Source organism: Pipistrellus hanaki (assembly GCF_964339955.1).
Source record: "Pipistrellus hanaki genome assembly, chromosome: 4".
In the NCBI taxonomy this organism is placed as follows: domain Eukaryota; kingdom Metazoa; phylum Chordata; class Mammalia; order Chiroptera; family Vespertilionidae; genus Pipistrellus; species Pipistrellus hanaki.
Window position 1 is genome coordinate 93,849,770 of NC_140506.1, and position 13,106 is coordinate 93,862,875.

The 13,106-nt window shown below is 51.1% G+C and overlaps 1 protein-coding gene across 2 annotated transcripts in view; it reads left to right on the plus strand.

Annotated features, from left to right (window-relative positions):
- The first annotated feature begins 10,808 nt into the window (after nucleotides 1-10,808).
- IL21R (interleukin 21 receptor) overlaps nucleotides 10,809-13,106 on the plus strand; it is a 37,107-nt gene continuing 34,809 nt past the window's right edge. For both annotated transcript variants that reach the window (XR_014794953.1, XM_084882866.1), the window contains exon 1: nucleotides 10,809-11,289. Coding sequence is in view for 1 of the 2 variants with exons in the window: in XM_084882866.1 (XP_084738992.1) it covers nucleotides 11,160-11,289 (130 nt within the window). In the remaining variant the exon portion in view is untranslated. The remainder of the gene's footprint in view (nucleotides 11,290-13,106) is intronic.

Here is a 13,106-nt window from a genome sequence, read left to right on the forward strand (position 1 = left end):
ATATATAAAGAAGTTATAAAACTCAGCACTAGGAGAAGAACCACCGAATTTAAGAAAGAAAAACAAAACAAAACAAAAACATAGAAGAGTATGTCCCTATGAGCCAGACAAGGGCATGTCATGTTACCGGGAACAGGTAAAAAGATGCTCAACGTCACTAATCATCAGAGAAATGCACAGTCGCCACAAGGAGTCCTGGCTGGTGTGGCTCAGTTGGCTGGATTTGATTCCTGGTTAGAAACATACCCATGTTGGGAGTTTCATGCTGGTTTGAGCTCAAGTAGCAGGCAGTTTATCAATGTTCCTTTCTCTCTCTCTCTCTCTCTCTCTCTCTCTCTCTCTCTCTCTCTCTCTCTCTCTCTCTCTCTCTCCCTTTGTTTAAAAATCAATTTTAAAAAACCTCAATGAGCTATCACCTCATACCTGCCATAATGACAACCATTAATAAATCAACAAACAACCAGTGCTGGTGAGGATGTGGAGAAAAGGGCACCCTGATGCACTATTGTTCACTGCAGCATTATTTACAATAGCCTAGATCTGGAAACATCCTAAGTTCACATCAACAGATTAACCGAAGGACTTGTATACATGCATATAAGTGCAACCAATGGACAGAAAACTCTGGGGAGTGAGGGGATGTGTGGGAGGGAGGGAGGGGGGTCAAAAAAATCAATAAAATATATTAAAAAAAAAAAAACACAAAAAAACTATGTGGGACATTTACACAATTCTACATAATAAAAGATTAATATGCAAATTAACCCTAACCCTGCCCAAAGCCACACCCACCAGCCACGCCCACCAGCTAATTAGAGTGAGTATGCAAATTCACCCCAAACAAGATGGCTGCAGCCACAGACAGCAGTTGAGAAACTAGGGTTGCCCCTGGCAACGGAACCCAAGCTTTCCACCTGCCCTGGCTGGCCTAGGTTTCCACTCAAGGATACAAAGTTTCAATTAAGAAATCCAAAAAGAAATGGCTGCAGCCATGGAGCAAGCAGGAGGCTTGGCTCTGGTCCACGCTACAAAGTTTCAATTGTAGAAGATAAATAAATTCCAGATACCAGGGCCTCCACTTGAGTTGTCAGGGGTGCATGGTCAGCTTGCAAACCACCACAGGCCCCTCACCCAGGCCACCCAACACTCCAAGGGAACCCCCACCCTGATCCGGGACACCCTTCAGGGCAAACCAGCTGGCCCGCACCCGTGCACCAGGCCTCTATCCTATCTAATAAAAGAGTAATATGCAGATTGACCATCACTCCAACACACAAGATGGCTTCCCCAATGTGGTCAAAGATCCTGCCCCTATGTGGACCCAAGAGGCCACCACAAAATGGCCAGCAGGGGATGGCAGTTGAGAGGGACCAGGTCTGCAAGGGAGGGCAGTTGGGGGCAATCACCCTGGAGGGGTGGCCAGGAGGGCAGAGGAGGAAAGTTGGGGGCAAACAGGCTGGCAGGGGAGCAGTTAGACAGCAACAGGCTGGCAGGGGAGTGGTTAGGGGGGTGATCAGCTGGGAGGCAGAAGCGGTTCGGGGCAATTAGGAAGGCATGCAGGCAAGTAGTTGGGAGCCAGCAGTAATGGATTGTGAGAGGGTGTCCAACTGCCCATTTGGACCCTATTCCAGGGGGATAGGGTCTAAACAGGCAGTTTAACATGCCTCGAGGGGTCCCAGATTGGAGAGGGTGAAGGCTGGGCTAAGGGATACCCCCCGTCCCGCCCCATGCTTATTTATATTTTCCCTGGCTTATTTATATTATGTGTGTGTGTGTGTGTGTGTGTGTGTGTGTGAAAAGGTGTGAATGTACATTTGCTTGTCTCATAGTTTATGCTCAATAATATTTCTAAATATGTTCAATTATTTTTTGAAAGTGAAATGAAATCAGCCTTTTTCAAAAGTTCCCTAGAGAATGCATAAATCCCAAAGTTGGAAATATCAGTCCTCTTGAGTAATGTGAGCTACCATTGGAACTTTGGGGCTGGCTCCCATCCGTCCCCCTCCCACCCCTGCCCAATGGTTCTTCCATATACTGGTTACTTGTTTACTTGCATCTCCATAGTAACGAAAATATTTCAGTTTTCCAGTTTTCAGAAAGAGCCAAACTTCTTTTTTTAATAAATCTTTATTGTTCATATTATTACAAAGGTTCCTAATTTCTTCCCCCCCTCCACCAGGTTCCCACCCCACCGCCCGCCACCTCCCCACGCCCCATTGTCCTCATCCATAGGTGCACAGTTTATGTTCAGTCTCTTCTTCCCTCCTTTTCCCTGAGAACAGTCAGTCCTCTCCCCTCCCCGAAAGAGCCAAACTTTCTCCTTAATTTAACCATCATTGTTAATGGTTGTTTTATTTGTGTGTGTGTGTGTGTGTGTGTGTGTGTGTGTTGTGTGTGTGTATACCATTTTTCTTACATTACACATAAGAGACCCACATTTATTGTACATCTTCACAATCTAAAACAAATTTTTTTTTTACTTCTGTGTAAATAATTTCTGACATTAAACTCTCATCCCTATACAATAAGTTTAAGTGTTCAAAGTCCACCCCACCCACCAATTTATTCCTCACCTCTAAGAGCCAAACTTTCTTCTTTATTAACAGGAGAATATACTATTCGAAAACTAGTAACAACACTTACTTTACCAGTGCCTTTAGGCAGAAATCAAATACAGGGAAATACATTTTCTAAGAAATATTATACTAATCAACCACTATGTCTCTAACAGAGTAACCCAGAGGGACAAGGTTTAGGTAGCACACGTCCTAAACCACAGTGTCAAGAACTCGGGTATCTGAGTTTACTCTCAGACTTCCTGGGCCCTCAACATGCAAACATCCATCTCAGTCTCTTATTGTCTGTCTCCCTCCTTCCCTCCCTTCCTCTTTCCCTTCTACCCTCCCTCCCTTCCTTCTTTTCTCTCTCCCTTCTTCCCTCCCTCCCTTCCACCACCCACTCTCTCTTCCCCTTCTCTCTCTTTCATTCTCTCTTTTCTTCTCTCTCCCACCCACCCCTCACTCCTCTTCCTCTCTCTTCCCATCCTCCCTCTTCCTTCCTCACTTGCTCACTCTTTCCCTCCATCATCAAAACTACGAATTCTCTCTCTTCTTTCTTTAGAAAACAGTACCTGAATGTGTATAACACATACCTCCTGACATTCTTGAAGTTTTGATGGAATACTTGTCTTCCAGATGTTTCTGCTTTTTTTTATGCTTCATGGTTCAACTCTTTAAAGAGTCACTCAAATCAGATACCTTTTCCCCACCAAACTCTGCTCTCAGTGTGTCAGATGGTGATGACAAAGAATCAAATTAACAAATACAATCAATGCGAACGAATCACTATCAATAACAAGACACTTGAGAGACCTTTCCTCTCTCACCAACTCACTCTTCTGACCAGGGCTTAGGACACCACCAGGGCAGTTATGATGCGAGTTGTCGCCATGGTTTCAGTGGTGTTCTATGACCAGTGCGTGACATCAGCGCACCCCCTGCACCCAGCTAGTGTTCACAGGACTGCAGGGCCACCACACACACTGGCCAGAGTGATCCCTTTATCCAATGGAAACACCACCATTAACTTGAATTTTTTAAGTTGTTTACTTCATATCAACACTAGAGGTTAGGTGACTTGAATGAAAAAAGGCAATGATTTTATGTTTAGGATAAGCACATTCCTAATACTCTCCAGTGGTGAGGCTAAGCAATACCTGAGAAAATTAGGCTTAGGTAGAATCAGGCTTACATTTCACGTAAGAGGCTCACATTTACATCTTACAGAAAGCGGTATTGTTTATATATATTTTACTGGCAGTCCTATTTAACTGGTGTGCAAACATGAGTTATATGTGAGGTATATATTGGTGCATGTATGTGGATTTGAAAATTGCACACAACCCTGTATCATTTATCGAGTACCCTCCATTATGGGGAATAGTCTCCTCCATTTTTACAACAAGCCAGTTTCTCTTTGGCCACGCTTTTCCTTATCATGGCCCCAGAGGCTTGGGAAAAGAGGGAGCCTCTGGCCCTTGTCATGAATCCTGCTCCTGTCAAGCCAGAGGCCTCATTTCCAGGTTTGTTGTAGGCTCCCAGCTATATCTTCTGGAAACAGCTGGGCTCTCAACAGGGTTTGAACTCTATAGGCTTTTTCCATTCTACATCCCACCCACCACACACTATGCCTCCTCCCTTATGAGCAATATATGTATTTACTTCCAAACCTTAGCAGTTACATTAGAGTCTGGCCATGATTTAGCCTTCTCAGTCTTCTTTATGCCCAGCAGGCCCAGCCTCTGGGTCTTTCCTCATGTAACCATGTGTGGGATTCCTTCACATGACCCACGTGGTTCAGGGCCCACTCAGGGTCCGGTTTCTGGAGAAGGCTGCACACTAACATAAAGAGAGAGACTGGAAAAGAGTTAATTTGGGAAAATGGGGGACCAGGCAGGAGTCCACCCCTAGTGGGAAGACTACCACTAGGCTCTGGCCTTGCTACCCCTTTTATTGAGGCTATGGGATACACCCATTACCCTTAAGCAGGTTTGGGAGACACCCATAGCCCTTAGACAGGTAATAAGCGGATCATCATATCAGTAAAGATTTACATGATTACCAGATGGGGAAGATGCCTCAGTTACCAGTGTCTCAATTAGGTAGGGAGTGGTTGGTTCTGACCTTTAGAGCTTCAAGGTTGACCAGCCTTTTACATCTTTCTATTAATGAGACAATGATTGGTTTCCGGCAAGATGGGCAGTATTTCCCAATGCTATCACCAGCACACTAGTGTAAATAGTGGTGGAAAGAGACTGCACTTGGGTGGTGAACACAGTAGAGATGATGTGTTATGGGATTGTACCCTTAAAACTTATATTTTGTAACCAATATGACTCCGGTAATTTCTATACAAATAAACTATAAAACAATAGATAGCAATAGAAATTGTTTTCAAAGTATTTTGTTACTTCAGGCTCTTCTACTTTTATCAGTGTTATTCACTTATAACTTAGCACTGGACTCTGCAAGTGTCTCTTCGGTGTTGTCTTGGCACTAGGTTTCTTTGAGAAGGCGTTTTTACCTTCATGTTTGAATAGCTCTCTATCACCTGAATTATTACTTTTATTTTGTGCTCTTTCGTTCCCATTTGTCTTTTTATTCAAAGTTTCTTGACCTGTATGATACATGTAGAGTTTATAATCCTAGAGAATTTAGTGATGTACTTGTATAAGAAAAGAGCCACATGCTAACCTGACAAACTCAGAGAAGGCCTGCCTGGCAGTCTTGCAAACCCAGAGACCTAAGATAACCACAAAAGATGGTTTGAAATTAAATATCTAACAAGTTATAGTAGATAATCATGTCCCAGATATTTCACCTGACAAAGATCAAGTTTGATCTTTTACTGAGCCCCTCTGCTTTCCTGCATCTGAGATAACATATCTGTGAGATGTCTGGGTAACTTGTAACTTCCTTTTTACACTGGACCCATCAGGGCACAACAAATGGCCTTGAGACATTCCTCATTGTTATTGTTATCAAGTTAATTGTCAACTGTTAATTAAGTTAGAGTATCCTCTATCCATCTCTGTAAAAGAAGCTCATGTCCATCATTTCACCTTTTACCCTATCCCAGAGGTTTCCCTGCTTAGCTCTGTCCCACCTCCCTAATCTATCACCAATGAATTTCATGTAACTCACCTATGTCCCTTTCCTTTGATTGCAATGTATAAATTTAGAAATGTAACCCGCCATTCTTCGGAGCATTATCTCAGTCCATTGAGGTTCTTCTTCCCGGCATACATGGACAGTAAGGCTCAAATAAACTCACAAAAAAATTCTTTACAGGTTTCAATGACTTTTTCGTTAACAAAACCATTGGCTGGGTTGGCTGGCTGGATAGAGCATCAGTCTTCAGACTGAAAGGTCCCAGGTTCGATTTCGGTCAAGGACACATGCTTGGGTTGCAGGCTCGATCCCCAGTAGGGGGCGTACAGGAGGCAGCCCATCAGTGATTCTCATGATTGATGTTTCTATCTCTCTTTCTCACCCTTCCTTTCTGAAGTCAATAAAAATGTATTTAAAACAAACAAAAAAACCTTTGAATGGTGTGCTTCAATGTCTGAATTTTGTTCTATGTAAATTATACCCCAAGGAAACTTAAAATAAAAGGGAGGAAATGAGTTGAAGGTGGGGTTGTCTCAATTACACACCCCCACTCTCCTCCCCAGGCCCCTTGGCTGCAATGCAAATGTAACCACTTCCTCCCCAGTGACCACCTCTGAATTCTAAGAGGTGCTGGGAGGGTGTTGAGAGATCCAATTACATCCTCCTTCTGAGACCTTGGGGGCCACACACCAGACAGAAACAGGCCCCAGGGGCCCCTCAATGCACTCTTCCCTCAGCCCAGATCTATTTCTGAAGGGGTCGTGGTAACTGTTAAATGTCAACCTTCAAAAGCATTAACTTTTTTTTTCCCTTTAGAAAAATTTATTTTTATTGTTGACAGTATTACAGAGTCCTCCATTTCCCCCTTTGCCCCCCTTCACCCAGCCCCAGCCACACCCCAGGCCTTTGCCACCACACTATTGTGTGTGTCCAAGGGCTATCCATATATGTTCTTTGGTTAATTTATTCCCACCCTCCCCTCTCCCTTTTCCTCAGAGATCTGTCAGTCTGTCCCATGCATCCATGCCTCTAGAGCTATCCTGTTCATCGTTTTATTTTGTTCTTTAGGTTCCACATATGATATTTGTCCTTCTCTGACTGGCTTATTTCACTTAGCATAATAATCTCCAGGTCCATGATGCTGCAAAAGGTAAGAGATCCTTCTTTTTTACAGCTGCATAGTATTCCACTGTGTACACTGTATAAATGTACCACAGCAGAAGCATCTACTTTTTAAACACAAGGAGTTAAGTGGCCTCTGCCTCATCCCATCCACTTGCCGAATTATGACCTGAGCACTCCTTTGAAAATGTAAATTGAATTAAACCACTGCTCAGAAGAAAACCTCAGATGATTCCATTTCTTTTGGAACCAAGCCTACCTTCCATGCATTGCCCTGCGAGGCCCCATGTGGTACGCAAGATGTGTGACTTCCGTAACCTCAGCCCCTGGTGTCCCTTTGCTTGCTCACTCTATTTTGTCACTCTGTTCTCAGGATTCTGGAGCAACCCACATTTCCTTCCCTTCTCAGTGCCTTTGCACTTGCAGTTCCTTCTGCCTAAAATGTTTCCCCAAGGCTGGGTCCTTCTTATCATCCAGCCTGCCCCTAAATGTCACCACCTTGCCCCCTCATTGGCTTTCGAAGACACTTAGTTTAGTTCCTATGAACATTTGTGTAGTTTGTCCATTATTTCTTTGTGTCTGTTACTTCCCACTAGCATACAGGCTCCATGAGGGCTGCCACTTGTATATATCTCTGCGGGATATCTGTAAGCACAGAAAAAAGCCTTTCCTTTTCTTTGCTATGGATTTCCACAATTTATGAGAAGCACCTGGTAATTAAACTCCAAGATTTTAAAACTCAAACAACTCTGTTCAAACCTTGGGACAAGAGAAGCTACTCTCAAGGCCACATTCTTGCATCCTCCTCCTCCCTGCTCTTTTCACAACTCAGGGATAATTTGCACCAAGGAATCTCTAGTTTGTAGAAAGTTCCCTTCCCCCCTCTGCCCACCCCCAAGCCTTCAAACAAGCCTCTTTGAACTCTTCATAACTTTTGCTCTAGGCATGTTTTACAGACTTGGGGGAAAACACTGATCAGACACCTCCTTAGGACATCTGCTGGACTGTCTCCTGGAAAGCAAACAAACTGTAGCTTTTCAAAGTAAAATAAACTTCCTCTCTGCATCTTTTCCCTTCGTTGTGAATTCTTTCACAGTCTGTGTCACTATAGCCAAACCCTGACAGTACCCGCAGTGCATACTCAAGGGCCTGCTCAGTATTGGTGGGTGAAAGGCAGGAAGGAGAGAACAGGTAGTTGGGCAGGTGGGTGGATAGAAGAATGAATGAGTGGGGACCCTGGCTAGGTAGCTCACTTGGTTAGAGAGTCATCCTGATACGCCAAGGTTTCAGGTTCAATCCCCAGTCAGGGCACATACAGGAACCAACCAATGAATGCATAAATAAGTGGAACAAAAAGGTGATGTTTCTCTCTCTAAATAAAAAACGAAGAATGATGAGTGGGTAGGTAGGTGAGTGGGTGAGTGGAGATAAGGGATGAAAACAGACAGGCAGGAAGCGGGGAGAGAGGAAGACAGGGGGGTTAATACACACCCAGAAGCGAGATGAGTGACCAAGAATGTTAAGAGCAGCCTGGCTGGTGTGGCTCAGTGGTGAAGCACGGGCCTGTGAACCAGGAGGTCACAGTTCCATTCCCAGACAGGGCACGTGCCTGGGTTGTGGGTTCCCTGGCAGCTGATTAATAATTCTCTCTCATCATTGATGTTTCCATTTCTCTCTCCCTCCCCCTTCCTCTCTGAAATCAATAAAAATACATTTAAAAAGAAAGATAAATGAGTCAATACTGTAAACTCAGGAGCCCAGGGGACTGAGTTCAGTCCCAGCTGTGTGGCAGAACAGCACCAGAATGTTTCTGATGATCGGACCCCCGTTCAGCGTCCTTGGTTCTTGAGCTCTGGCTCAGAAACAATTCAGGGCCAAGACAAAGCATAAGTGAAAGTTTGTTTGGAAAGTCACAGAGGCGGGAGAAGTGAGCAATAGAGGAAACGGGCTCTGAAACAAGCTGTGGAGGCAGAAGGAGGGCCCTTGGAGCCCAGGAGACAGAAAGGTGAAGGCAACCCCTGGGGGGCAGCCTAGGGGAGGGGCAGGCACAGGTGTGCTTCCTGGGGAGAGGGGACCTCTGTGGGGGGAGGGGAGGAGCGTGGTCCTCTGTCCAAAGGGCTGTTGAGGGCAGGGATCTTAGGGGAGGCCCCAGGGGAAAATCCAAACAGAATGTCCTCAGCTTCCCAGCTGTGCGCTTTCAGGGTCCTGGTCTCCGCTGATTGGTCGGTGCGAGGGGGTCATGCATCAGTGAGGCCGCTCCTGAGGCAGCCATGGGGTGGCCTGTCTGGTTTTGCTGCTTCTCTGGGCCTGGAGCCGAAACACAAAGGAGGCCTCCATGTATTTGATGCATAGGGGTCAGAGCTCACTGTCCCCCTTAAAAATGCTTAAGGCTGTTCTCTGGCCCCTGGTCTATCTCCCTCCTCCTCCCACCCTCCAAGGGTTCTGACTTGCAGGATGAGCAGCCTGCCAGGGAAGGGAAGGTCAGGGGAGTGTCCAAACCACAGGACCAGCCATGTGCCAGGGAGGAAAGGTCACGCTGGGGGCGAGGTCCCTGTTTTCCCAGTTTTGCCGGTTGCTCGGCGCCCGGGGCTTTCCAGCCTGGTGGCCTTTTGTACCTGCCGCCCTCCGTGCCCAGCTCCTGCCCGTCGGTCGGCCTGCACACGGGGCAAGTCGCTGCACTTGTCCGGCCCGAGTGTTTGTGTCTGTGAATGAGGAGGACGGCGGTGACGGAAATAAATAACGATTTTCTCGGCTCATTCCGGGTGAGGCCCTGCATCCTGCGAGTCCTGGGCACAGAGCAAGCGCCGCTCCCCCTGCTCCGGATCTTCCCGCTGGTGCCAACCTCCGATCCCGGGGATCGGACACCTCGCCCGGAAGATGGAGAGACAGAAAGTAAAGAGCTGGCTTCCTTCCAAGGCTTGTTCTCCAGAGAACGCCACATCCTTCCCATCAGCCAAGTTCCTCAAAAACAACCAGAGAAAGAAAGAGAAAAAAAAAATAGGAGAAATAAACAGCAAGATGCTTTCTCTTTTCCCCCTTTGGACCGGACATGTGGGTGAGCTGCAAATTATTTCCCAAAAATGAGTCAGTGGGGAAGCGATGACATGCGGGTTTGAGCCGGCCAGTGCCATCCAAACACCGTTCACTAGCCCGTCCGCCCCGAGCCCCTCGTCCGGGCCCATTTCCACAGGTTAAACCCTGGCGGGGACACGTCTCAGCGTGTGTGACATTTCCGCCCTCTGGGCCTCGGTTTCCCCACCCGTGAAATGGGAATAACCTCGTCTGCCTCACGGGGTTTGTGGATACAGTGAGATCACCCAGGAGCCCACAAACTGTGAAAGAGTCAGAGTAGCCTCGGCCGCCGCCATGCTCCTGCCCCCTGAAGCGGCTGCAGGCGTTTGCTGAAGTTTGCACCCTGGCTTTTCCAAGGTCGGCCTGAGAGATCTGACCCTCTCACCAGCCCCCGGCTCGTCTGCAAGATGAAACCCTCTTTAGAGTCCTTTTCTCTGTTTTCCTCCTGGATTCCCATGTGTCATGGCTGCTCCCCAAAACCCCGTCCAATGGCTGTGTCCCCATTTAACAGATGGGCAAAGGGAGGCGTTCAGAGAGGTGATGTGATATGCCCAAGGGATTGTCTCCTGTAGGTGTGGATGCAGGGTCCTGCTCCCTGCAGCCCTGCAGCCACAGGCTGGATTCAAAAATCTGGGGGTCCCAGGCCTCCCCTGGGCCGCCAGGCAGCGTGCCCAGCGACGCAGACCAGACTGGGAGAGGGGCTGCACCAGGGCACCCGGGCTCTTGGTCTCTCTGAGCTGAGAGGTGGACGCTCAGGACCTCCAGGGGCCTCCCTGTCCAGTATGGCACCTCCACACCCCTCCTGCCTGCCTGCCTTTGGGTCATGACCTTGGGGAGCAGTGGGCCCTCCCACCTCTTTCTCACTGCCTCTGGGAGGAGCCAGCTGCTCTGTGGGCGGGGCAGTGGGCGGCTCCCACCACATCCTCCTCTTCCTCCCCTTCCTCCTCACCCTGCACACACTCAGGGCAGCTATGTCAGCGGCGGCTGCTTCTGAGGGACCCACGGGGGGCCCTCTGCCGAGCCACTGACAGGCTCGGGGCTCCATGTCTGCCTGCTGCTCCCTGAGCCCCAGTGGCAGCCTGCCTGACCTTCTGCCCGCCTGCCTCCCGCCTGTCTGCCTGGCCAGCCCCTGCCTGCCGTCTGTCCATCTCTGCACAGCCGACCCGTCCCTGCCCCACGATGACCCTCTTCTGTCCGTGTCTGACCGCTCTGGGACGTGACTGACCCCTGCGTGGCCTGCCTGCCCAGGGCCCAGCGTCCCTCTGCCCGGGGCACAGGTGGCATCCTGTCTGGTGGATGACTCGGTGTGGGGTGTGGATTGCTGCCCGAGAGCCCTGCCTGTGCTCCCACCGCACGGAACCTCCTGGAGCCACGGAGTGCCCTGAGCTCGCGGAATGGACTTCTGAGGGAGGAGCTGGAATGGCAGGTAACTCCTCTGCGCTGGGCAGGGGCACGGGCACCCTCTGTGCCCTGAGGCCCGGCCTTGCTGGGTGGAGGGCGGAGAGGGATCCTGGGCCCTCAGCACGGCTGGGACACGAGTGAGGCCAGCAGTGCTGGGCTGGCGTCTCCGGCTCAGCCCGGCTCAGCGCGGAGGGCCTGTGGGGTCTGCTGGCGGCCGGGGGCCCGGGGCAGGCAGGGCCGGGGGCCCAGGGACTCTGTACAACCAGCCTCCCCACCGCAGGGCGCTGGGGGGAAAGCCGGTTCTAGATCAAATGTGCCGACAGTCCCGGTGTTCCGGGCAGCTGAGCGGGGCAGGGTGGCTGGTGTGACCGTGCCGCTGCTCGGGGCCATTTGGGGGTGAGCGGGAAGCACCGACCGTGTGCGAGCTTCTGTGTTTCATCCCTCACTGTACCCGATGCCTCACATGAGTCGGTGTGCCCATTTCCCAGAGGGAGGACGGAGGCTCGGAGCGGTGGGAAGACTTCCCCAGGTGACTCGGGCAGCGGGAGCAAGTGGCTGGGCTGGTCCTGTCCTCCACGCGCTGTCTCCTCTCTCGCATGAAAGAAGGGGGCCAGGCGATGGGGGCACACGGGAGCTGTGCGCCCGGCGGGGGCCGAGGCTGAGCCCTGGAGGGTGGGCCCATTTCTGGCTGAAACAGGCGAAAGCAGGGACAGGCCCCCCCCTGGCAGGGGAGCGGGTCAGCGAGGCCTGGAGTGGGAACCGAGGGCTCATGGGAGGATGGCAAGTTGTGCTCGGCCAGAGCAGAGGGCCCAGGGCAGGGGGCAGGGGCATTACCAAGGCAGGGGCCACTGGGGGAGGGGGCACCCGCATGGCCGGGGCAGGGGCATCACAGGACCAGGCCGCTGGGGGGGGGGGCGGGGGCATCACAGGGTCAGGCCGCTGGGCGGGGGGGGGGGGGTAGGGGGTAGGGTGGGGTGGGGTGGGGCAAGGTCATCACGGGGCCAGGCCGCTGGGGGGCATCACAGGGTCAGGCCACTGGGCAGGGGGGCAGGGGGGTGGGGTGTGGTGGGAGGGTGGGGGCAGGGGCATCACAGGGTCAGGCCACTGGGCAGGGTGGGTGGGGGGTGGGGTGGGGTGGGGGGGTGGGGGCAGGGTCATCACAGGGTCAGGCCACAGGGTGGGTGGGGGCAGGGGCATCACAGGGCCAGGCCGCAGGGGGGTGGGGGCAGGGGCATCACGGGGCCAGGCCGCAGGGGAGAGCACCTGCGTCCCCGGGGAAGTGCAGGGCTCTCGGAGGCACGTGGCGGAGCGGGGAAAACTGGGGGTCAGAGCCCAGCCATGTGGGACTGGGTAAGCTTGGCAAGTCTCTGTGGCTCTTCCAGCTCCATGGAGCCTCGGTGGTTCCATCTGTACAATGGGAACAAAGGCTGCCCCATCCTGAGGATTTGAAGTCATAAAAACAGGAGAGCTGCTGGCTGGAGGCTTCCCAGGAGGGAACTTACAGCCCGCGGAGCCTGGAGCTCAGGGCGGGGGGAGGACCACTCTCCGCGGGCAAGAGAAGGTGCAGGGCCCCCTCGGGAGCACAGTCTTGCCTCCCTTGGCCCCCTGGTCCGGCCTCCCTGGCTTCGGCGCTCGGCACGCTGCAGGCACTCGAGGGCCTCCCATGTCCCCCAACACAGGGGAGGCTGCTGGCCTCATTCAGCTCATTTCACGGGGGAGAGTGCCCCCAGTCACCTGGGACTGTAAGAGGCAGAGCTGGGTTTGGACCCCCAGGACCAGAAGCCCTGGCACTGCCCACCCCACACGGGGCAGGGGGTCTGGATGGGGCACCCAGGAGCCCCG